Genomic DNA, 26,914 nt, shown 5'->3' with positions numbered 1-26,914 from the left:
CCCGGTCGATCTTCTTCGATTCTGTAGTCCTGCACTCTGGTGAGGGGACTAAGATGAGGGGGATCGTACAACTGGAGTTCCCCAAAGTTCTGGACGGATTCCGCCTCACCCAGGCGTTGCACTGCAAATGGGTCAGAGGTCTCCTGGTATTCGCGGTGTGCAGCCCTGGAAGGTCAGAGCACCTCGGGGATGGCTCGATTTGTAGTTTGTCTGTGGGCTGGTTGGTCCCACTAGCCAAAGGGAAGGAGACGTCCTCCTCGGAGCGCCTCTCTCGAAATGAAAATGAGGTCAGGACAGCAGTGGTCGCTTCACGGTTACTGGAAGGGTCTGCAGGTGTCTCTGTTCGTCATCAGCTTTGGATCTTCTGTTCCAGTGGTCGACTTGCCTTCTACCTCAGGAACCTCACCTTATATTCAGTTTTCCCACTCACTGAGCATTTTACAGAAAGGGGAAGGTGGCTGTCCAATCAGAACAGCAGGGCCCCCCAGTGGGAACTGGTTCCATTTAGGCACCCTGGCAAAGGGCAGGGGAGTGTCCTCCCCCACTTCTTGCTTCGCATACAAGGGTTCCTGCCAAAGGCAAACCACACACAGAGACCTCCCCCCTCCCAGAATGCCAGAGGATGGGCTAACAAAGGACACCCACATGAGAAATGGCAAAAAAAGAAAGGATCCACCATGTTGGAACATAGGTGACCCTATTGTGCATAACCGAGACTGTGAATACAGTCTGCGGTAAAAAATAGCACAATAGTTAGTAGAGCACGTCCACTGCCACCATCCATAACCGTAGGGTTGTCACTGTGACTAACCAGTCACAGGAGCAGAGGGGAGGGGGATAGTAGGTACACTCTTAGCACTCCACAATAAGGTGGTGTGTGCTAATCTCTCACAGTATAATGTTTTTGGGAGGATACAAAGTATCCCTCTATCCTTAAGAACAGTAGTTGTTAAGGATATTGAAAGAATCTCAAAGGAGAACCCAAAGGGTTCCGAGCAGCACTGTACATGTGTGCTGCAAATGTTAAACACAGATGCCTTTACAGAGATAAAGGAGGAAAGCAGACTCCATATAAAAAGGTAAAACGCATAAAACAGAGTTCCAGAAGTCAGAGCAAATAAGAATGAATGAGGGGGGAAAGGTTCTCCATATGCACGATAAAAAGAAAAAGGTCCAGAAGTCCAGCAAAAAGTGCTGGGGGTCTCGCTAGCAGAGGGGATTAAGCCTACAGAAAATCTCCCTAACTGTTTTACGTAGGCAATCTTGAAAAGATTTGGTATAATTTAGAGCAAGCAGTTCATTCATTTGTAAAAGTAGACAGCTTGTGTTTACTTTTTAATGGTCTGTTTATAGCTGTGTCAGAAAGCCATCTTTGTTGCTAACTTTCACCAATTTGTTTAAGTCTGTTTTGGATATTAGTTTAAACTGTTCATCAGTGGGTATGCTAAATGTCATTGACCAGGGTGTAAATGTTGCTTCCAATTCTGTTCCTTATTGCAGAGTTAACGGCTTGCTGTATGTAACGGTTAGTGACATCATCCCATAATTTTGGTAGGTGAAGGTACTTTGCTACAGGAAGTAGGGTGTCTCTCCTTATTGATTTTGTAAAGCTCTTTCTATGGATGAGGTGTATTATTGATTCCTTCAGAACAGTAAAGTTTCTTTACTTTAAGGCTTTCTGCTGTGTATTAGCGAATCTGTCTTTGGTAGGGGACCGTGTCTTTTGGGTTGTAGTGTTTCCATCATTTTTTTTCAAGTATTACACTTCTTTGTTTATCAATGTTTCTTGGGTGTGAACCATCTACAAGTAGTCCTGATGTGTTCTTTTTTTTTAAGAGAGTGTGGTGTGCTTTATTGGGGTGAAGGTGTCTAGCGCTTTCATTATCTAGTTTTCTAGTGTTGCTAAAATTTCACCGGTATGCGGACTTATGGATCATTGAGGTTGCACTTGGTCTCTTGCATAAGATTTGGAGTTCTTCCAAATTTAGGGTTTTCTAGCTTCTCCTGATAGTGGTTTTGTCCTTTGTGAGTCAGGAGTTGAAGCATTGCATGTTGATAATAAAAGGAATAATTAGATGATTGCTCAAGGGTAACAGAATGAGTGGAGAGCAGGTTACTAGGCCTATTTCATACAATTTTGCATCAAGGGTGTAGCCTTCAGTGTGTCGCTCCTTTGACCATTTATTTGAGGTGAAAGCTGGCCATGTATGAGCTCAAGCCTTTGGGTGAAGATTGCATTTGCTCCCTAAACCAAATGTTGTAGTCTCAGAGGATGGTCAAATGTCGGCATTGTATCATTAGGTTAGCAATTACATCTGTGACGTTATCTGCAAAGGATGGGTTGTATAATGGTGGTCTGTAAATATTCAGGAAGTTGAGGTTGGTTTGGTGGTTGAGTGTGAGGTGGATCAGGAGTCCTTCAGTCTGGGAAGTGCTTTTGGTTTGAAGTCGATATTTTGAGGTGTACTTTGAGCCATAGCAATACTTCTACTTTTTTGCCAGTCTGGTTAACTTGGATGAATTTGAAGTTGGTGGGGATAGGTGTGTGTGCTGTTACCTTGTAGTACTCTGTGATAAAGAGCATGCTGGTTCCTACTTTGGTAAGAATCTTGTGCATCTCTGCTCTCCTTTTAGAGATCGGGTAGGTATTGATCAGGCTGCAGTGTATGATGTCTCCTGCTTCCTGGATCACACGTCAGTGGCATGCCCTGTATTGCTTCCATTTAATGTGTGAGCTGGAATCCAAGTTGTCAGATGGTTAATTGGTTATGGATTGGGCACTTGCACCGAGTCTATGTTTCATTGTAAACAGGTCTAGTAGACTATAGGTTGGGCTGTTTATTTCTTCTGATTCCAGGAAGAAAGTGGTTGTTGGGTGCTCTGTTATTATAAATGGAGGGCATAGGTGAGCAGTGTTAGAAAGTCTTCCTCTTTGGCTTCAGCTACCTCAGTGTTTTGTGAACATTTTGTATTCAGTCTTTACACCTTTTCAGTTTCTCAGTATTTTCCTCAGCCCAACAGACACTTCAACTCTGCTGTATTTGTCAATACACTGTTTTCCCTTCTCCAGGCACTACACATAGGGGTGGTTGGGTTGGCTACATGCTCTAGTTACCAACAAGTCAGATATGCACTCCTTTCTGGTCTAGCATTTCCCTCGCCAGACTTTGGCGTACACCCGTCTCCATCGCCTCCACCCATGTGCGGCAAAGATTTCCTGCTCTTCCATCCTGCATGCTACTGGTCTGTGGCTGGCTGTCCTTGCATGCAGGAAATTTGTTTGCCCTCACTGCTGTTTACGGGCTCTGTGTTGGACATCGCCAGCCTGGCTTTCCATGGAATCTTCAGCTTCATACCTTGGTGCGTTCTGCTCTGGATCGGGATGGCAGGGCGTGTAGCACTCTGCTTTCTTCCTCAGGCTCTGCTCCTTCACACAGTTCTTACCAGCATCACTCTTCTTTCTTTCTGGCTTTTTACAAGCTTGGTCACCAGTTTGTAAACAATGAAAATGAAGAATGGTTGTCGCAATGTGATTCGATTTTGAATAGTTTTTTTGAGTATATTTTTATTTTATTTTAAGGTCAAACAAACACACTACAACCGTTTCAAAACATAGAAAGCATCATATTTCAACACATTTTCAAACTCCCGCCTCCCCCCTTAAACTAGAGCCAGTTCTCACATATTATTTACGGGAACATCACTGGGTGGCACACTACCTAGACTGCCATCAACCGGGTCCTCTGTCTCGTTGTCACCCTGGTGAGGGTTTGCCAATGAGGCCACCAATTGTCGCCAGGCCAACAAGGGCCCTACTTCTTCTTCGCCCCCCCTGGTGACCGCTTCAAACCAGACTACAGATTCAGCTTCCGCCCAACTCAAGAGGTCTTTCCACCACAACTCCACCCTGGGTCTATGGGCCGCCTTCCAGCCCATGGCGATCCTACGTTTGGCCAAGACATAGGCCAGGTCCTTAATCTTGTTTGTGTTTCAAATGCCGGGGTCTAGGGAATAGTCCAAGCAAGCATGACCAGGCCGATTCCACATCCAGCACTACCCCCCCCCCGCAAGCCAGTTTCGTCTTGACCTCATTCCAAAATCTATGCACCTCCGGGCAAGCCCAAAACATGTGTAGCAATCCCGCGTTCACCTCCCCACACCTGGGGCATTGCTGCATAGCTGATCCCCCAAATTTTGCAATCTTCCCTGGGGTTAAATAAGCCCTGTGGGTAACATACAACTGAAGCTGTTGGAATCTCGCATTGCGGGACACCTTTTTATGGTACCTCTGGGCCCGCTCCCACTGCCCATCCGTCATGGGTCCTCCCACCTCCTCCTCCCAATCTTGTCTCAATTGGAGCAACTCCTTCCCTGCCCTTGCCCGCAGGAGCTCATATATCCTCGATATTTCGTGCCCGCCCTCCGATACATCGTACATGGTTTCCAGGGTGGCATCTGGATCCTCTGCGAGCACTGTCTCCGGCCATCTTTCTCTAGTCTTTTTCACCAGCCTAGTGTAGGTTATATATTGGCCACCATGTACTCCCGTCTCTTCCTGCAGCTGCTGAAAGTCCATCGCCTCCCCTTCCTGCCATATGTCCCCGAGGGTGGCTAGGCCTACCTGTTCCCAGTATCTGCGGACCGATTCAAGTAGTTGGGAGTCGCTACCACACAGAGCCGCCAAAGGGGCTTGTTGGGAGTATGGATCCGAATCCCCCCCCATCTTCCATGTCCTGTGCCAGATCTCCCAGCCCAACCTCAGTGACCGCCCGTTGCCCACCAGTTTATCTCTACTCAACCACACCACTTCCATCAGAAAGTATGGGGCTGTATCTTCGCGCAGAAGCCTGGCTTCCGCCGAATCTTCAGTCGAGAGCCACCTGGCCACGTACTGCAGTTGCCCTGCCAGGTAATAGAGTTCTAAGTCAGGCAGGCCTATCCCCCCTGTCGCACGGGTTCTGGAGCTTCCACAGAGCCACCCTATTCCTAGAGCTGCCCCACACAAAACCCCTACACATGCTGTGAAGTTTCGCAAATAGGCTTCGGGGTATCAGAAACGGGACGTTTGTAAAAAAGTGCAAGAGTCTAGGCAGGACCACCATCTTGAGCAAGGCCGCCCTCCCCATCAGGGTCAGGGGCAGTCTGGACCAAAATACCATACTGTTCCTAATCCCCTCTATTGCATTTTCCGTGTTGTGCTTGTGTTCTGTCTCGATCTTGTGGTAAATGTTTATTCCCAGATACCTAAATGTTACGGGCTGCCATGGTATTGGCAGAATAGGCAGCCTCTGCACCGGGACGTTCCTATATCTACCCAAAGGGAACAGGCTTGACTTTCCAGGGTTCACCAATATACCGGAGAGCATGGCGTACTGTTCTATCACCTCTAGGACATACTGTAGGTTTTCTTCTGGATAGCGTAAATAAAGGAGCATATCATCCGCATATAATGATATCAAATGCTCTCCACTGGCCGTGTGTATGCCCACCTCCCCATATTGTTGGCGCAGGCATATTGCCAGCGGCTCCAACGCCAGTATATATAGCATTGGTGACCAGGGACATCCCTGTCTGGTCCCCCTGCCCAGTTGCCAAGAATCTGAGACCGTGGACCCTGTCTTGACCCTCGCCATCGGGGTGCTGTAAAACAACTGTACCCATCTGAGGTATCCGGGTCCCACTCCATACCCCTTCAGGACCCCTTTCAGCCAGGGTCATCGTACCGAGTCAAAGGCCTTGACCGCGTCCAACGACACTATGGCCAGCTCGCCCGTGTCCTCCTCAGTTTGGTCCATGACATGGTGTAGCCTCCGGTGGTTGTCGGTGATGTTCCTGCCCGGAACATATCCCGTCTGATCTGGGTGTATCAGTTTCTTAATCACCCTTTTCAGTCTATTAGCCAGCACCGCCGTGAGTATTTTGCTGTCTTGGTTGAGCATGGACAACGGTCTGTAAGACCCGCACTCCACGGCCGGCTTGCCTGGTTTCAAGAGTGGGATGATTACGGCCTCACAGAGAGACAACGGGAGTCCCCCCTTCTCATAGGCCTCATTGAAAGTGGCAAGCAGTGGCTGGAGCAACTCTTGCTGGTATGTTTTGTAGAACTCGCTGGGTAGCCCATCCGAACCCGGCGTCTTGCAAGTGGGCAAGTTCCGAATCACTACCTCCAGCTCATCCGAGGTGACGGGTGCGTCCAACTCGGAGCGTTCTAGATCATCTAAGGTGGGCAGCTCAATGTCCTCCAATGTGTCTAGTATGTCTTGACCCATATCCTCCCCCGTGTCCTCATACAAGTGTCTGTAGAACTTAAGAAATTCCTCATTTACCTCTTTCTGGGTGTTGCATATGCTACCATCTATGCCCTGAATCTCGCTAATCACCGAGCGGGGGGTCTCACTCTTGTACAACCAAGCCAGCAATCTGCTCGGCTTATCACCCCCGCGTGTATCCGCTCCGTATATTTCCTGTAGATGAGTCTGCACAGTCTATCCCAGAGTGCACCACAGGACAACTGTAGCTCCTCTACTTTAGTTCTGTTATCATGAGCGGAGCTCACGCAACGCGTGAGCTCCTCTAGCTCTCTTTCCGCCTCCCGGAGATCCCTTTCAACCCCCCCCCCTGTAGCCCTTTGACTTGGGAAATAGCTACCCCACGCACCACCACCTTAAACGCTTCCCACAGTGTGCCCACTGAGCTTACGCTTCCCGTGTTTTTGTCAAAATATTCTTCAATAGCGTCTCTCAGGCCCTCCCGAAACCCCTCATCCTGCAGAGCCTCAGTCCTAAGTCTCCACGTAGGGATCTGCGGGCGTGGGGGCTGGTGTCTCCAGTCTACCACCAAGGGCGAGTGGTCCGACAGCACTCGGGCCTTGTATTCTGCTCCTTCTATTTCTCTCACTATCCTGGCTGTTACAAACATGTAGTCTAACCTTGTGTACAGATCATGTGGTGCTGTGTAGTGTGAGTACTGTCTTTCCGTGGGATGCAGCCTCCTCCACGCATCCTCCAGGCCTAGGTCTTTCAGTAGGGTATTCAGCGCTTTAGCCGCCGGTGCCATTTTCCCTGCCCTATCCTTGGACCTATCCATACTGGGGTCTGCGGTACAGTTAAAGCCCCCCCCCACACTACCGTACCCCCCGCCAGGGGGCCACGTTTACTGTAGAGGGTCCTAAAGTAAGCTGCTGTATCGTTATTGGGGGCGTACAAATTTATGATGTGTATTTCTCTGTTTTCCAAGAGACCCGTTTCCACCACCATTCTACCCTCCGGGTCCACCGAAGAAGCAAGCACTCGAAACGGCACATGGGGCGCCACCCAAGTGACGACCCCTCTGGCATACGCTGAGTATGCCGCCCCCACAACGGTGCCCTTCCATTTCCTCCCGACCACCTCCACCTAGTGAGGTGGGTCTCTTGCAACAGGGCTATGTCTACGCGCATCCTCTTTAAGTACATCATCACTTTGTTGCGTTTAAGGTAGCTGTTGAGGCCCCATACATTCCAGGTCACAATTCTAAGATTACCCGATGCCATCTAGTCGGTCTATCTCCGTCCCATCTCTCCCCATAATGTTCCCCATATAGGGTTGTTTCCTGGCTTCTTCCCTACTATTAACAAACCGTGCCCCCCTCCCCCCTTCTCCAACCTCACACCACTGCACACAACTCCCCCCTCCCCCCCTCTCCCCACCAACCCCCAACAATAGCCCAGCTCCATCCCTGGATCTCAGGCCTACCCACGTCTGGACCCGTCTCGTAACCAAGAACAAGGACCCTGCGGGGTGTCACCAATCTAACAGTGACCTAACTAAGTATACTACTATCGGGTACAGAGGTTGCTCCCCAGGAGCTCCCAGACATCTGTTTAGGAGAAGTGAATTCAACGGGACCCGTCGGCAGATGCCATAACTTCCCCCTCACAGGCACAATATCAAACTATATTCTAGTCCCAATGTCATAGCCATGGCCTCACGGGGGCCTCTGCAGCGTGCTACTTTTCTCCATCCGCTTCTGTCTGGGCATCCGATTCCTGTGGTCGACCTTGCATATCGAGCCATTCCATCGCGTCGCTCGGCGTCTCAAAGAAGAGGGATCTGTTCTTATGGATCACCTTTAACCTGGCGGGGTAAAGCAACATGTAGCGGTGGCCTGCCTCTCTGAGCCTCCTCTTCACCGTTCCAAAGTTCATTCGACTCCGTTGTACAAGCAGCGTGTAATCCGGATACGCTGTTATATTCGCTGACCCCCTTTCTATCGTGCCCCCTTTCCGGAAAAATTCGAGAATCTTCTCGCGGTCACGATAGTTCAAGATCTTAGCAATCAAAGGCCGCTGGGGAGCTCCTGGGGCCGGTCTCCTGGTGAGGGCCCTGTGCGCCCTTTCGACCGCGAACCCCTGGGTCAGCTCTCCGCCTGTGATCTCCTGCAAAAGCATGGTTTCAACGAAATCCGTGGGGTACGATCCTTCCGTTCCCTCCGGTACCCCCACTATGTGAATGTTGTTGAACCTGGCACGCCCCTCCGCCTGCTCTGCTCTGTCCTCCAAATTGCCCACTCGCTGCACGAGGGCATGAAGTTCCTTGGCTGTGTATTGCACGCCTCCACAGTCGGGGCCAACTCCTGCTCCAGTTCCCCAGTACGCTCCGCGATCGTTCGGACATCCTGGCGCAACAGATTCACTTCTTCTTGGACCGTTCCTATCTTAAGGTTTAGGCCCTCTTGCAACTCTTTCATGGCCAGGCCCAGCTTCGTCTCCCAGGCCAACTTCAGGTCAGCAATTGCTGCCAGCACCTCCTGGATGGTACCCGGTGGGTCCGTCGTCGCCTGGGTGGTACCCGGTGGGTCTTTGCTCTTGCCCCCTTCCGCGCCCGAGGGCGACCTAGCATAGGTCTCCATCGTAGACTGCTTGATCCGGGGTCGCACCACCTTGGAAGACATCTTGTTGCGTCGATTGGGCCCACACGCCCAGCTGTATCCAGCGGGTTCAATCTGCTAGTCCGCCACAACCCATGGTCGCTGCAGTAGGGGCTCGTCCTTATGTGCTTGCTTTCGGCCCGAGGCGCATGTGACCCATCTATCTAGTTGGGCTCGCCCACGTTCCGACCAACCTTGTCTTCCTCAGCGCGTCGGTCCTTTTATGGCCCTTTGTCCACAGGCGGCCATCTTGGGTGCTCCCCTTCCTTTGTGCGACCGCCAACTTCTTCGGGGTCTAGTTCCGTGAATATGCAGTCCCGCCGTTGGGGAGGGCACGCACCGTGTGCCCCCCACTTTCATACGCCTTTAGATGCACCGTGGGCTCGAAAGTCCACCAAAAACCATCACTTTTTTCCCAGGATCAGGATCGGATCATCGGGAGCTCCTCCAGGGAACGTCCTCTCACGTAGCCATCAAGCCACGCCGCCCTCGATTTTGAATAGTTACACTTGTAAAGTACATGGCATGGCCCTGTCAGCTGTCAATCCTCCTCGCATTTAAATGGAGTCCTGCCAATGCCCCACTTGTTATTGATGGGAATATGGAGATGGTACATGTAGCTGAGCCACAAGTTCAACCCTTAGATTCACACAGTTTAGGAGCCAAAATTCATATACTGTTAAGATGGATTTCCAAAATCAATTATGGGGGTGGATTTTGGGGGGCCAACCTATTAAGGTGACAGGAAAGATACTAAAGTCTAGCCAAACACAATAAAGTTAGGTAGCGGAGCGTTAAGGCTTAGACTTGGGAGGAGGTGTGAGAGTGGTCTATGGCTACATTGAGTCCACACAGTGTTAGGGAGAATTTTCATTTATTGTGCCCATTCCCCTCAACCTCAGAGATCCCCAGCACTTTTGCTGGACTTCTGGGATTGTTTTACTTACTCTCCTGAGTGAGTGGGACTTTTTACCACTTATTCTGCTCTGAGATGGGAACTCTATTTTTCTGCTACTGTATTTTACTTTTAATGGAGTCATGCTTTCCTCCATGTATTTCACTAGAGACATCTGTAATAAATGATTTCAGCACACAGCACCCTATGTGCAGTGTTGCTCGGGAGTCCCTATTATATATTACGTTTTCCTTAGAACTACTGTACTTAAGGATAGTAAGTTACTTTCATCTTACTTACCTTTCTTTTTGTGGGATCAGCACACACCACTTTACGTGGAGTGCTGAGGGGCGACATTGTAACTCCTTTCTTACTGCTTCTGCAACTCTTATAGGTACAGTAACAAACAACCCTAATGGCTGGTGGCAGTAGATAACTTTTTTTGTTTTTAAACAATTTGTATGTTAGTTACTCGCAGGCTGTTTTCACAGCTGCAGTACAGTTCCCATGGGAGGCTATTTCCCAAAATGTCCTCTGTCTTCTTTTATCGCTGTGTTTCAGTTGTTTGTTCCTTCTTCTACCGTTCTAAATGGGTGTGGGTCCTCTTTGTGTTTTGACTTTGGTGGGATGCTTTTGTGAAGCCTGCCAAGGTTCTAGTATGTCTGCTGAGGCAGAAAGTGAGGGAGGAGCCCGAAACTTCTCTGGCCTTTGTCTTGGGAAATGCCAGGCTCGAACCAACCAATTCGAACTAGGCAGTTGGTTGTCCTGCAAGGACATCCACCCCCAGGTGATTGACAGGTCTGTAGGACTGAATGAATGGGTTCCTGCATAAAAGGCAAGACTTTTGGGACAGAAGGCAGAGTCAATGTTGTGTTTCAGATTCCCAGGTGAACCTATGCCTGTGTTCTCAAGTACCATCCAGGGAGAAACAACAAGGAACTTCCTAGCCAATCATTGGGACCACAGGCAGAACAAAAAGCTGCAGCGCCGGACCCTCAGTAGCTTAAAAGGAAACAATAGGATTAGACCCAACTCTCTAATAACCAGCCCCATAGGAGCGTGAGTACTGCACAGTAACTTTGACACATTACCTACATAGTTAAGGAGAAAACCAGCATACCAAGAAGACGATTCAGGACTAGGGTGAACCAGTGAAGGGCACCTGTCCCAGACAGCACAAGGGCACATCTAATGGGGCGCAGAGCAGTTCAGGTGTAATTTCTGGTTCTGCCTTAGGTTGCAAAAGTCACACAATGCCAAGGAAGGGATCCAGACAATACAGCCAAGTCCAGAGTCACAAGAATCCAGAAGATAAAACAGTTCACTAAAATCCAAGAGACTTCCAAAAGCAATCCAAAGGGAAAAGCTAAAGTCCAGAAGCCAGTTTATCAAAGTACAAGGAATATCCAGGAGCAATCCAAAAAGAGTAGCCAATATCCAAAAACCAGTACACCAAAGCACAAGGAGCATCCATGAGCAATCCAAAGGGAAAAAGTCAACGTCCAAAAAGCCAGAACAACGATCCAAAAAGACACTAAAAAACTAAATGCCATTAGTACGAAATTCTGAAGCACTACCGTGCAGTAGTTACTTCCTTAAATACAGGCAGTTTCCTGATTGGCCGTATCACGTGACAGTGCAAATGTGTGTCATGGGGCTCGGCGTGAGTGCCGATGTATCCTGGTTTTCCCCAATTGCCTTGGCAATCCCCAACTGTACCGCGGGACCCGGAGCAGAAGAGAACTAAGGCACGGCAGCAGCAGTCTGCGCACAGAGCAACCCTAATGGAAAGGAAAGGGATGCTGCTGTGCCAGCAATGGTGAGTTTGACAGTCGACCAATGAAACTGAAGCTCTGAAGAAGACCACCAGAGATGCCTGCAGCACCTCCAGTAACCACAGAAGTACTGCTGAAGTACCGCTGCTGTCCTGATCCTGATTTCAAATCGACTGGGAAGCTCTACCAAGGATGGCTTTCTCCTCTGGACATGTGGGCATAGCCATTCTAAAGACACTCTTCAATTTGAGCTGTCCCTCGATGTCTGGGCTGCAGAATCTCAATACCTGGGGTACCCCGACCACCTTGAAGTGCATTGCCTTGCCGTTGACAAATCTCGGCAGAACCTGTGTGGCATCCATGTGGAGCTCCAGAAGCACGAATCCTCTCCTCAAAGATTCTAACCGATCGTTAGCTACTGGTGCTGAGAGAAAGATGTCAAGACCATGAACCGATGCAGGCGTACAAAGATTTCTGTGCTGGCGAGTCCCTCTCTCAACTACTGCTGCAGGAGCCCATCCAGGGTCACCTTTTTCGTCACCACAACCAAGGACTAGGAGACCAGGTTTGCAGCCATGCATCTTGATGGCATCCAGCTTCATCAGCTTCTTCACTCTCACAGTACTGTGGGCTTAAGGGAAACTTACCTGTAGCCATTTGTGTCGCTCCTTTGCTTTGGAACACTGTTTTTCACTGTTTGGGTGTTCACCCATTTTCAGTCACCCAGGCCTAACAGCCTGTGTCCCTCCAGGAAGGCTTCTCCTAAGCTCCTGAACGTCTTTCAAGACCAACTAACTTGTTACTTACTTGTGCTAAGAAGATTTGCATTAGAACTGTTGCATTCCTATTGACTTGGGCATTGCTGGTTTCCTAAAAGTAAAGCCTCTAAATCTCTGGGTTTGGGCATTGCTTGTTTCCCTCCAAAACCTGAAATGAATTCCTCCTTTCTTGTTACGGAAAAAGACTGACAAACCTTATAAGAGTTGCTTTTATTATTGCTTAACTGTGATTGTTGTTCTTAAACATTATTGAACTTACCTAAACTTGAACACTGCAGACTTGATTTAAAATAAGTACTTTTACTGACTTGAACTGAAGTCACTCTGCGTGGATAAGGACAGTATATAACCAATTACTAACCTGCTTTATTCCCTTAATATTCTAAATGAACGTTGGATGGTGCTTGTTGATATATTTGTGTTTAGAAATGTCTTGGGTATATATAAACAAAAATAACTATTTGGATATAACTGCAAGTGTGTGTGTGTTTCCTTAAATCCATGTATGTTGTGATTTATTTCTACTTTTGTACAGCGCACATTCCTCCTCCTAAGCGAAACCTGGTTGCTCTGCCATTCTACCAACTTTGGGTAGTGCAGGCCTAGATTAGAAGTTGGGGCCTTGACACCAAGGGATAAGTCTTGTAGAGCCCAATACTAATTGGACTGTAGAAAAACATACCTAACACACAGAACACCACCAGTAATTTCAGTTGGACAGGTAAGTACAAAAATATACAATTATTATTGATATTTTATTTCTATCGCGCTCGTACACAAGTGTTTCAGAGCGCGACAAAAGGGAGGGGAACCGGGGAGAACAAAACAACTATCTTACTAGGCCCAGTGACATTGAGAATTTGCAAGTGCATGGGAGAGTGCATGGATGGGAAGAGAAGTGGAGAGTGCGGAACAAAGGAGAAACAGATAAATAATAATAAATAAATAATAAAGGCAACAAACAGTGGTAGTGCAGCCAGCAATTGGCAAGTGCTGGGTTTAAGGCAGCAAACGGGGTAGGTCTGATAAGTGCAGGAAGAAAAAAGGGGGGCGGCTGTATGGGTACAGATACAGACCCCAGTGCAAGGGGGGGCCCGGAGGCAGTACGGGAGGGTGGCTGGATGAGCAGGTACCTGGGCCTAAAGGACAGAGGGTGGCCAGGTGCATGGTGCCAAGAGAGAACAGATTGGCAGGAGAGAGGGGGAGCAAAGGCAGAAGCAAAGAGGAAGGTCTTGGGGTGCTTCCGGAACCGGAGTTGGTTCTACTCAAGTTTTAGAGTGGCAGCGAGGCTGTTCCAGAGAAAGGCCCCAGCCAAAGACAGAGATCTACCCCAGCTCGTTTCTTTGAAAAATAACTGACCCTGAGGGAGCTAGAGGTAGAGGAGCGAGGAGCTCGAGAGGGGAGGTATTTGCGGAGGGATAGCTGAAGGTATTTTGGACCCAGGCCCCAGAAAGCCTTGTGGACAATGCAGAGGGTTTTTAATTCAATCCTTGCATCCACTGGGAGCCAATGGAGAGATTTCAGAGCTGGAGAGATACGATCCCAGGGCTTGAGGCTAAGGACAAGACTCGCAGTCCTGTTCTGGATTAGTTGCAGAGAACGGAGAGTAGAGGCAGGTAGATTTAGAAAGAGGCTGTTACAATAGTCCAACCTAGAGAGAACCAGAGCTTGGGAGACCATGAGCTTCTGGGGGAAGGAGAGGAAAGGCAGAGTACCTCTGACGATGGCAGAAGGAAAGAGCTGGTGAGTGCACCGGTTGGTCCAGGGACACTTCTGAAGGTACAGATTCTTGGCAAGGGGTCAACACTGGTTGTTCCCACCGGTCCTGGGGTCAAAGCACCAACAAGGGTCTTCTTGGGATCAGGCAGAGGTGCAGGGCTTCATCAGAACTTCACTGGAGTTGATGCTGGTCAGCTGCAAAGGTCGTCATAGGCGGTTTCACTTCTTCATAAGGGTCTTGACTCCAGCCTTCTGTGCATCGGCTACAGGAGTGCTCCTTTTATCCAAGATTTTGAATGGAAGCTCGGCCAGGTCCAAAAGTGGTAAGGATGGGCACAAGTCAAACTGGCAAAGGCTATCCAATCATGGATAGCCACTGGCCGCACAATCTGCCAAGCAACAGACATCCACGCACCAGGATGTGGACTGTGACCAGGCAGTCCCAGCCCCCACACCTGCCCACAAAGACAACCCCTTAGCCAGTGAAAGCAGCAACTGTCCCTGGGAAAGAACATTCCATATAAGGCAATTCCAGCCCTGAGTGGGGAAGGAAGAAGGCCAAAGAACAACATGGCCAAGGGCAGGCGCCATTCTTGTGGCACAGCCATCATAGAGCGCTAACCCCATTTGTGGTCATTGCAAAGCTGCACAAGTAAAATGTTTAAAACACAGTAGTATAAATATTTACTGCCACCAGCCCATCCTGAACACATTGTATTTGGCACCCAAAATGTACAAAAGAGTTATAAGGATATCAAGTATCCTAACCGCACTTCACTTTAGGGTGATGCGTGCAGTTGTAAAAATAGTCTCTCAGCTGTCTCCCCATTAAAATGAGCACAAAGAAAGGGAAGGCGAAGGCTTTGCTTACCTCCAAACAGTCTGGGACGTAGTAAAAACAAAGCAAAAGGTGTCACATAGAAGTCTATGAGAGGAAAGCAGCAGGAACAAAATCTTTCCTAACATCGAGTACACCATTTCTTCAGAATCTGGTTAGTGTTGCCTTTCTCCAAGCAAATGTGCATGTCAAAAGATAGCTAAGCATTTACCTGATTTTGGTTTTTATATAGCACAACATTTTCAGAGATAAGCTGTTTTATGGGATATTTATACTTTGCAGGAATTCATGAAGAGTACCAGTTGCCTTACTATGACCTTGTGCAGTCGGATCCTTCGGTTGAAGAAATGAGGAAAGTTGTTTGTGAGCAGAAGTTAAGGCCCAACATCCCAAACCGATGGCAAAGTTGTGAAGTGAGTATTTATGTAGCTTTTTGAAAGTGAAGAAAGTCAATTGGGACAGGAGTTGTCCTCAGATTGACTGCATTTTTTCTATTTACAGTGCAACATAGGATAAATGTATAAATAAAGATGGATTGCTTTCTTTCCAAAAACAAGTGCATTATTAGCCAAGGCCTTGCATGATTAATTCCATTTATACATTCCTAGATGTTGTAGACGAAGAAAAGATAAAAACGTTTCCAAGTATGGGCCTCTTGACACAATTTTAATCCACTCTACAAATGTTTTTATTTATGCACTTTTGTTCAACACAAACTATCACCATCACTGGTCTCCAGGCGCTAATAAGAAATTATTCAGTCCAGACGCACAAGCCGTTTTAAGTGAGAATAGCCACTTTTATTTTTAAAGCTTTCCTGAAATGCAACAAGTTCCAAAGAGTTCCATAGTGGTGGCCTGCAAAGAAGAGTACTGTCCACCCAGACCGAGTTTAGGGCAAAAGATGGTTCCTAGAACTAGAGTGAAGTCGTTGAGTTGGCACTGTAAGGGTGCAGAAGTAAGGCTCAGACACAAAGGTGGCATAGTTTTGGCTATAAGCTTTTACTAACCAAAAAAGGGTTGGGAAAAACGTCCTCTGTCCCTAAAGCTAAGAGGGAGTTCCCTGCCTGAAAGGAAACTTGTGAAAGTGTCAGGATGACAAATAAAAAAACACCCATCACTGTCATGTCCCAAAGACCTACTTCTGACCCAAACACAAATAACCGAAACTAAATGTGCATGGATGTTCTCTTCCAATCTGAAGTGGTAATGACAGTTCTTGCCAACGGGCACGTTCCCAGTGTCTCTGGTGATCAAAACAACAAAAGAAATGTTCCACATTGTGTAACTCCAAGTTCTCCAGCATTGGATCTTTCATGGATTCACATGCTTAGAATATTCCCCGTCGTCAGACTGGGACCCCTCGGTACACATATATAGCCTTTTTTAAAGGAAAAACTTTCGACACTTTTGTGTCCTATCTACGTCCTTCTAGGACCCGCCTACGCATGCTCCGCAGGCCGTGCTAGTATAAGAGGCCCGCCCCCGCGGCTCCCCTTCAGATTTCAACCGTCTCCAAAGTAGTGGGATCTCCTCGTGTTGTCCTACTGTTTTGTACTAGGTTGCGTCATTGGATTTCGAGTAATAATGTCCTCTGTGTCAGGTAAAGCGCTGTTCCGTCCATGCGCGACATGCGGCTTAAAAAAGGTTTACAAGTGGGACGGACATATGGACTGCATATATTGCCTCCACCCTCACCATTCGGCGGATACCTGCGACATATGCAAGGGGTTTTCTCAAAAAACCCTCAAAGACCGGAACCGACGCCTGGTGGCATGGCTGAATGATGGAGCAGGGGCATACCCCCCCTCGGAGGTGGGCTCCACACAGTCGGTGAAAACATTGCGCCGAGCGGCCTCGTCGGAACCACCGGCGAAGAAATCTAGACCGTCGGAAAAAGAGTCGTCTGGAAGTCACTCCACTAGAGACTCCTGGGCGAAGAAATCATCCGCATCAAAAAAGCATGAGAAGGAAAGGAAATCCTCCTCTGGCGATCATCACAGATCGACCACGAGTCGAGAGTCGAGTAAAAGCGGGCACAGTGTGGAGAAGGCGGGACCGCCAAAACCACCTGCGAAGTCTTCGTCGTCGACGGCGGTCCAGTCATCGACCGCCTCCCTGCCACTTGCACAGGGGACATCCACCGTCCCGTCGACGAGGGCCTCGTCGACGGGGATCCTACTGGAGGCCTGAAGTCTTTGACCCGACCCCCCCGGAGCCTTTGCTACAGGAACAAGCTATGTTGCTGTCCTCGGAGGACGAGAACGAGAGAGTTGCTGGCCCAGCAGACCTAGGGCTACGAGCGGCTGACAAGTCGTCGACGAGGGCCTCCATTACACCGGTATCTGCCCCTCTCCTCAATCCTCAATCGGTTTTGTCGTTGGATATTCTGTCCACGCTTCAGTCCTTGTTGCAGTCGTTGGACCAGCGACTACCCCAGGCAAGCCTGCCACAGTCACTCGTCGACGAGCCGGGCCCGTCCCGTCAACCGACGCACCCACGCACGCCAATCTCAACACTGGCACAGGAGGAAGGTGAGCTGCCAGATTCGGAGTCTGACAGGGGGGCCATGTCGGATATCTCATTATCCCCCTCCAGGGATCCTACCTGGGAGTCAGAGGCGGAGTTGGAAAACCCCAGAAGCCCAGCTCACCCGTCCCCTCCGGACGACATCACGTTATTCCATTCTATGATGGAGAAGGCATGCAAAGAATTTGGTCTGTCCCAAGAAGAACAGAAAAAGGATTGTTTTTTGTTCGTCCACATGGGCAAGAGAAGGAGGTCGGTGTTCTCGATACCAATACTGGACCATGTATGGAAAGAGGGGTTGCAGCCAATGAGACACCCATTCTCAGAACCACCAGTGAAAGGACGCCTAGAAAAAAAGTTTAAGGCTCCAGAGTCTACCCCCAAGTGTTTATCCTCCCAACCAACACCGGACTCGGTGGTGTCGGCGGCAGCAGCGAGGAAGGCAAAGGCACAGCACAAGTGCACGACTCCTCCCGAGAACGAGGCGAGACGCCAAGATGCCTTTGGCAAGAAAGTGCTCTCCGTGGGAGCGACCACAGTAAAGGCCGCAAACTCTCTGGCAATTGTGGCCAGATACGATAGGGAGATGTGGCACAGACTAGCTCCGCTGCTTGATCATCTTCCAGAAGAACAGAGAAAGGCGGCGATGCTACTGGTCCGAGAGGGTGAGGAAGCCTCAAATCACGCAATAAACATCTCGGTGGACCTCGCTGAGTCAGGCTTCAAGCAAGTCAACAATGGGGTGGTATTGCGTCGACAGTCATGGCTTAAGTGTACCTACTTCAGGCCAGAGGTGCAATACAAGGTCTTAGATATGCCCTTTGAGGGAGACCTTCTTTTCGGCGAGAAGGTGGACGAGGCCCTAAAAGGGATGAAAGAAGATTCGGACACGGCACGTTCATTGGGTGCCCTCCAGAGTGGCAGAAGTTACAAGTCTTTTCGTCCCTTTAGAGGGGCTTCAGGTAATTCAAGATTCTCGTCTGGAGACAGATCCTTTGCCAGATCGGCTTACCCCTCCCAGGGATACCGACGTGCCTCACAATCGGCTAACCGTCGACGAAACTTCCAGTCTTCCAGAAAACGACCATCCATACCCATCGTCGTCGAGAGACAAGCAAAATAAAGACCAGCAGTGACATACCACGCACCGTTCTGGGGGGAAGAGTCTCAGCATATGTCGACGAATGGGAAAGGATAACGACGGACCAATGGGTGTTAGACACCATAAGAAACGGACACTCTCTGCAATTCAAACACAACCCTCTGCAAATTCCACCTACGTTCACCGCTCAGTCCCATATGAAGGTACTGCAAAAGAGGTTACACTCATGTTAGCGAAGGCCGTGATAGAATTAGTTCCAACATCACAGAGAGGTCATGGAGTCGTAAAAAAGCCGAACGGCAAATGGCACCCCATTCTAGACTTACGCGATCTCAACAAGTCCTTGAAGAGCCTAAAATTCAAGATGCTCACTCTGCAGGAAGTGATCCGCGCAGTTCAGAAGGGAGATTTCCTGGCGTCCCTGGATTTACAGGACGCGTATTTCCATATTCCAATGTGTCGGAAACACAGGAAATTCCTACGTTTTGTAATAGGGCGAACTCACTAACAATTCACGGTTCTTCCTTTCGGGCTCAAGACCTCCCCCAGAACGTTCACAAAATGCCTGGCTCCAGTGGCTGCCTGGCTAAGGAAGCAAAGCCACCATGTATACCCATACCTCGACGACTGGCTGGTAAGGGGATCCTCCCCAGCGTCGACCAACACAAGTCTGCAAGCCACCATGCAGCTTCTACAACGACTAGGATTCGCCATAAACTTCGAGAAATCCTCTCTGCGGCCATTGAGAACGCTGGTATTCTTGGGGTCACAGTTCGAGACTCAGTTAGGGCTGGTGAAACCTTCCCTCGACAGGACCTCAAGACTCATTCAACAAGCGGCCCGGTTACGGCGAAACACCAGGATCTCAGTGAGAAAGTATGTTTCGGTCCTAGGGGCCATGGCATCCTGCATCCATCTGGTGAGAAACTGTCGACTATTCATGAGGCCAGTCCAAGAATTCCTCGCGGACCGATGGACACAGGCTCAGGGATCGTGGTCGGACAGGATAACCGTCGACGACGACAAGCTACGTCGGACCCTCCAGTGGTGGCAGAGTTCCCACAATCTGAACAACGGTGTGCCCCTACAGGAGCCGGAGTTTCAGAGCACCATAGTTACGGATGCGTCCCTAACCGGATGGGGAGCGCACATGGGTGCTCTCCAAACGCAAGGTCGCTGGTCTCCAACGGAATCACTCCTACACATAAACGTACTGGAACTCAGAGCGGTACAATGGGCTTTGAAGGTGTTCCTACCACACATCAAGAGTTTGCGAGTGCGAATACTGACCGACAATACAACAGCCATGTTTTGTCTGAGGAAACAAGGAGGGACACGATCGAGGACTCTTTCCATAGAAGCCCAGAAAACATGGCATTGGGCATCGAAACACGAAATTTCCCTCGTGGCTCATCACCTTCCAGGAGTGAGGAACGGCCAAGCTGACTCCCTCAGCAGAAGCATGGCCCAGATACACGAGTGGGAAGTGGACACGGGTCACTTGAGGAAAGTGTTCGAGAAATGGGGTCACCCCCCTCTGGACGCCTTCGCGACCAAAGACAACAAGAAATGCGAGCAATTTGCAAGCAGATGGCCCCAAGAGGGTTCGGTGGGGGAGGCGTTCTCCTTCCCATGGACGGACATGTTCCTCTATGCTTTCCCCCCGTTTCCCCTCATACGGAAAACAATACAGTGGATAGGCAGATACAATTGCCGGGTGATTCTAGTGACACCATACTGGCCGAGGCAACCGTGGTTCTCAGACCTCCTCCATCTATCGTTGGAACATCCCATAGCGTTTCCGAAAGTCCCGTACCTTCTATCCCGGGACAGAGGCACGGTGTGGCATCACGACCCGGACAGTCTCAACCTTACGTCCTGGCTCCTCACTTCTCGGAGTTCGGCGCCTTAGACATTTCAGAGGATTGCCAAAAAATTCTACAGGCGGCTAGAGCCCCTTCTACTAACAAATCTTACTCCTATAAGTGGCGGAGATTCTGTGAATGGTGTAGAGGACAACGGGGCCTACAACCATTGTTGGTGACGCCGGAACAAGTTCTACCTTACCTGCTCCTCTTGGCAGAAAAGGGATTGTCCCCCTCGTCGATAAAGGTACACCTGGCAGCCATCTTGAGGTTCACAATGAAGAGGCAGTCGTCTCCCCTATTCAGTGACAGACTGGTAAAACACTTCATGCGGGGTTTATTTCGAGCCTTTCCCCCGGTGAAACGTTTTCCCCCGACGTGGAGCCTCAACACAGTGTTGGCAGGCTTGATGAAACCGCCTTTCGAGCCTATGGCCACGTCCGACATAAAATTAATTTCGTGGAAGTTGGCATTCCTGATAGCTATCACATCAGCCAGACGTATCTCGGAACTACAAGCGCTGGTCGTGGACCCGCCCTACCTAAGATTCTTTAAGGACAAGGTAGTCCTGGCAACTAACCCTATGTTCGTCCCGAAGGTTCTGACGGTATACCACAAACACTCAGTCGTGGTTCTGCCTACTTTCTTCGCCACTCCATCATCGGCAGCAGAAAAAACTCTTCATACCCTGGACGTTAAGAGGGCTCTGAAATTCTACCTACATCGTACACAAGACATCAGGGCTACTCGGCAACTGTTTGTCGCATATGGTCCGTCGACGAGAGGAAAAGCAATCTCTAAACAGGGACTGGCTAGAAGGGTCTCGTCGACGATTGCTTTTTGTCACTCTAAGGCCGGAAGGCCACTGCAAGGACATCCTAGAGCTCATTCTACAAGGTCGATGTCCTCCTCAACAGCGTTATGGGCGGGGATTCCGCTGACGGACATATGCCAAGCTGCGGCATGGTCAGTGCCCCACACGTTTACCCACCACTACTGCCTTGCCAGGCAGCATGCAGACGATGTGCAGATGGGAAGAGCTGTCCTGCGCCATCTGTTTCAGTAAGGTAAGCTCTTCCCTGTGGAGATTCTGTTGTCTACCCTCTTAAGGGCGATATACTTTATGTGGGCAATGTTATATGACTTAACTTATCCCTACGGTAGATATGCATTGTGTAGTAGGGTGAGGATATATATTGTTACATTACATTCTCACCGCCGTCTCAAGAGTTACTGCTATACAATCTATTCTAAGCATGTGAATCCATGAAAGATCCAATGCTGGAGAAGGGAATAGTTTCTTACCTGTAACTCCATTTCTCCAGCATTGGTATCTTTCATGGATTCACATGCGCCCGCCAACCTCCCCGTATGTAATGTATGTGATAAATTTAACCCTTCCTACTTTGGAGGGGCCGAAATCTGAAGGGGAGCCGCGGGGACGGGCCTCTTATACTAGCACGGCCTGCGGAGCATGCGTAGGCGGGTCCTAGAAGGACGTAGATAGGACACAAAAGTGTCGAAAGTTTTTCCTTTAAAAAAGACTATATATGTGTACCGAGGGGTCCCAGTCTGACGACGGGGAATATTCTAAGCATGTGAATCCATGAAAGATACCAATGCTGGAGAAATGGAGTTACAGGTAAGAAACTATTCCCGATTAGGGGTTTGCTCCTTCCCCTAGATTCCATCTGGTTCTACTTTTCCTTTCGTTATCTCTTTTGGGTACCAGACCCTGTTTCTTCTTGAATATACTTCACTGTACTCTAAGGTCCGAGTCCCAGACTCATAGTTCTGTATTATACAAACTCAGTGTACTCTACTGCCAAGCATAGGCTTTCTTTTGATCTCTCTTTTGCTCTCTGGATCCCAGACCCTCTTATTCTCAAATTCTCATTTGGGTGCGGGTCCCAGACCTGCAGTGTGTTAGGGAGAATTCTCACAAATGTGTTAATTCCCTTCTACCTTAGAGACCCCCAGCACTTTTGATGGACTTCATGACTTTTAATTTCTAACCTGGAGAGACTGAGCCCTTTTTCTCACTCTCTCATGTATTTTTATTTAACTTTGGAGTCTGACAAACTCCATAGGCATCATCTTTTACATTGGGACACACAGTGCCTTCAGTACAGTGGCACATGGAAGTCTCTTAGATGTCCCAAATGTTTAAATACATTTAAATACCTTTAAATACCTTGTATTGGTGAAACTACTGTTTCAAGTGTTCTGTTTTCCACAAACATTTTCAAATACATTGGGCAAGACTTTTTACCTACCTGCAAAGAAGATCTCCAGCTCTGTCACACTTCGGGGAATCTGGCGGCTTTGGACTAGATGGAAGCTGCGCCCTCCATTGCTGGTTCCATCACGTACGGCGAAGTGCAGAGTACGGGTCTAGCCTTTCTGTGCAACGCGTTCCGACGCCGGCACTTAATCCCTCCCACTTCCGGTGTCGGATGCGTTGCAACGTACAGTATCCCTGTTCGCCTGCGCTGTCCGTACTCTTGGAGTTTCTTTCCTCTAGCCTTTGGCTATTATCCATTCCTGGTTCTCTAATTCTTTTCTTCCCGTTTTCAGCAGCCTGCCCTCGCTGCAGCTCGCCTTCGCTCCTCTTCCCTCTGCTGTTCCAATTCCGGCTTACTCGCTTCCTTCCCTCCCGCCTAGTGTTGTTTCCCTTCTGCTCTTGTGCATTACCTCTTTTCTACTCTGTCTCTCGTTGCTGCCCTTGTCTTCCTGTGTACCGACCTCGGCCTGTCCAGCGGATTGCCTTGCCACATCCTTTATCTAATTTGTTCATCTGGTACTCTATCCTGCGAGACCCTGGGACTACCCTTCAACTTTGAGCACTTATTATTCTCTTCCTGGACTCTGTTGTTACCAGCCACTCCTCCATTGCTGCTGCCCCTGGAGTTTACCGAATCTTGCAGAAGTAGACCACGCTTCAGCAGAGAACTATTCTGGGTTTTTTTGTGCCACAGGCTTTTTCCCCACTATCCGGCGGCCGCGGAGGATTACCCCAGCTCACCCATTGGGTGTCACTTTTCGTCCTTCCACGGTTGCCCCTATCTTCACTAAAAAAAGGAGAAGACTCGAACCAAGGACAATCCGAAGCTGACACAACGCCGGAAACTCAGAGGTGAGGTGGAAGGGGAGGAAAGAGAAACAGACTCTTCTCAGGAGGAAGAGGACATCACAGATCTTTCTGACAAGCTCCCCTAGACATTGTGCAATTAACATTGGCTGTCCTGGCTCCCTGAGTGACTCTTCTTACCTCTTTGATTTGATTTTATTTATAAAGCGCAAAAAACCAGACCCAGGGGCAACCAGGCGCATACTCTTAAACATGTTACAAAAAGCAGTAGTTACAGAAGTTACAAAAATATACAGCATATATACATGTACCGAAGGGTACCATTAACAGCGTATAATACAGGGACAGAGCAGAGAGAAAATGTATATTCAGTTCTGTACCCCACATGGAGTCTGGACTGTGTCAAGGTCTCATGAGTCTTGGGAGAGCAGCCATGTTTTAGCATTATTCTTGAAGGAGTGGAATGATGGTTCAATTCCGATAGGTGTGGGCAAGGTGTTCCAGAGTTTGGAGGCCAGGGCGGGGAAGCTCACCCCACCAGCTTTTTGGAGTTTGCATCTAGGCACGATGATGCTGTGAGTTTGGGCTGCTCTGGTAGGTCGAGTGGAGGTGTGGCGTGAAAAGCGAGTGGACAGGTAAGGTGGGGCGTTGTTGTTCAGACATTTGTGAGTCAAAGCTAGGGTTTTCAGGGCAATTCTCTGTTTTACCGGGAGCCAGCGTAAGTCCAATCTGACCGAGGAGATATGAGAGCGTCTCGGGATGTTTAAGGCTGCCCTTAAGGCATTATTTTGTACAGTTTGCAATTTATTAAGGTTAGACTGACTGGTCCCTAGGTAGAGAGCACTACAGTAGTCGACTTTGGCCATAAAAGAGTTCTGGCAAGTGTGATACAGTTGGTGGAGTTTAGGAAGGGTCTACAGGCAGTGATAAGTTTGCAGGTATAGGCCGAAGCTGACCTAACTGCGTTTATTTGTCTGTTCAGAGAAATCGAGGAGTCAAGATAGACCCCTAGCGTCTTAGTATCTTTGGAGACTTTAATGTCATTACCGTCAATAATGAAGGACTTGTAGGTTTGGTCTAGTTTGTTGAGCCGATGATTTGATCCTAAAAGTAAGAGCTCAGTCTTATCATCGTTAAGGCAGAGTTTGTGCTGTGCCATCCAGGCCTGGATGACAGAGTAAACATTGTTAAGGGCTTTGGTGTCAGCTGTGTAGTCTCCTGTGATAGGGATGAGTATCTGGGTGTCGTCCGTGTAGTTAGTGTAGGAGACACCCAGATAGTCCAATACATCGAAGAGGGGCTTGGTGAATACGTTATACAACGTAGGGGATACACACAAGCCTTGAGGAACGCCACAGTGAATGGGGGAGGGATCCGCTGATGCCAGCGGTGAGAAGACCCTCATGGATCTATTGCTCAGGAATGAGTGGATCCAGGCATTGGCAGAGTCGGAGAAGTGGGCTGCGGTTTTGAGATGCTGGCAGAGTATTTGGTGGTTGACCAGATCAAAAGCCGCGGAGAGATAGAGGAGAAGGAGAAGAGCTAGCTTCCCATTGTCCTTCAGTGACTCCATCTGAGTTTTCAAGTCAATCAAAGCTGACTCTGTGCCATGTTTAGGTCGGAACCCTGATTGTCTTAAGCCCAGGAGATTGTTTAGTTCGAGGTAATCCTGAATCTGCAGGTAGGCTGCGCGGTCCAGGATCTTGAGCAGGAATGGGACCGTAGTGATAGGTCTGAAGTTAGTTGGCATATTAGGGTCAAGGGAGGGTTTTTTGAGGAGTGGGATAACCCATGCATCCTTTAGGTTGTCGGGGACAATACCCGTCTTGAAAGAAGCATTTATGAATGCTGTAATGAACGGGGCTAGCTCATGAGATGCTTCCTTGATAATAGGTGCTGGGCAGGGGTCGCCTTGGCAATTGGAAGGTTTTAAATTGTTTATGATGTTTTCTACCTGACTCTGTGCTTTATCTTTTCCCCCAGGAAAGGGTTAATTGACTGAATATTGGAAGGTTTCAAAAATGACTTACCTGTTTATGTATTATGTTTTAACTTTTGTTTTATTCCCATATCTAACCTTTGTACCAAAAACAATATTGCTCTAAATGTACCAGTGATAATCAATGTCCACAGTGTCCTAACTATTTAAGTCACCTGAGGGTGTAGGAAGTGTCTGTGTGCCATCCCCAAAGGGTATCATCTGATTTAGAGACACTAGAAGTGTGTTTTGAAGTCTATTACAAGTGTTTTTTTTATATATATATATATATATATCTCCCTTCTGAAGACGGCTTAAACAACTGAATGTGAAATACATGAATAATTGTTTTATCAAGAAACCTTGAGTGTAAGTGTTTATTTGAATAACTGTACTGTGAAACTCTGTGTCACAACATTACTGTTCACATTGACTCCTCTTGAGAACACAACAATATTGACACTCCCCTTGGAATAGGGAGGGATACAGCTACCAAAATTAGAATACTACTACCTGGCATCCCAGTTTACCTTCACTGCCAAATGGTTAGCAGAGGAACCCAATGCAGAACATACTTTGCTGGAGGCCCTGATCCGCCCGGTGCAACTGCCCGAAGCTCTGTGGCACCCTCTGAGCAAACAGGTATCCCACCCACTACCGCTGATGCTTGGCAGACAAGTCTGGCTCTGGGTTATGAGACTTCTGAAGCTTACACACCCCTATTCCCCACACAGACCTATACTGGTCAACACGCAGTGGGACTTCCAAGAGTTGAAAGCGCGGTGCTGGGAGGAGGTTGGCATTGTAACGTGGGGAGACATGTACGAGAACGGCACTTACAGAGAATTCCTGGACCTCACCTGTAGGGAGGTTCTCCCGAAAGGGCAGTTTTTAATATATATGCAGATAATTAAATATGCTAGTCGAGTCTGGCCGGATTGGCCGACGGAACCCCAATCAAACAAACTCCTTATGCTTATGTACGAACTGAAAGACTGATGGAGACCGGTGTCTCGATTATACAAGACCCTAATTGAGAGCACGATTACGGACCAAGCAAAGCTTAAGGCAAGATGGGAGGCAGATCTAGGAGATAGCTTCACAGATAAACAGTGGCTGTTGGCGCTTGGTCACGGTAAACATTTCTCACGCAATGCAAGGTTCCGACTTCTCCAGGTCAATGTCCTTCACCACACATATTTAACCCTGGCTAGGGTCGCCAAATTCACTAAAGAGGCGGCATCCAATTGTCCTAGATGTGGTCACGCAGACACCCACATAATGCACATGTCCTGCGAATGTGATTTGGTACAAATGTTTTGGACCAGAATTAAACATACCTGCGAAAGCGCAGAGATCACTAGGTACAAATGGACACCACAAGAATGCACACTGGGAATGTACTCTAGAAACAGTATGTCTTTATGTTTATGGACC

The 26,914-nt window shown here is 48.7% G+C and overlaps 1 protein-coding gene across 1 annotated transcript in view; it reads left to right on the top strand.

Annotated features, from left to right (window-relative positions):
* Positions 1-26,914, top strand: part of TGFBR1 (transforming growth factor beta receptor 1) — a 360,240-nt gene that overhangs the window by 321,873 nt on the left and 11,453 nt on the right. Inside the window, exon 8 of the mRNA XM_069620584.1 lies at positions 15,196-15,326. Coding sequence (XP_069476685.1) covers positions 15,196-15,326 — 131 coding nt within the window. The remainder of the gene's footprint in view (positions 1-15,195; positions 15,327-26,914) is intronic.

The sequence above is a fragment of the Ambystoma mexicanum genome, chromosome 5q (genome assembly GCF_040938575.1).
Source record: "Ambystoma mexicanum isolate Mex_15411 chromosome 5q, UKY_AmexF1_1, whole genome shotgun sequence".
NCBI lineage: Eukaryota > Metazoa > Chordata > Amphibia > Caudata > Ambystomatidae > Ambystoma > Ambystoma mexicanum.
This window is presented reverse-complemented; position numbering and strand designations above follow the sequence as displayed.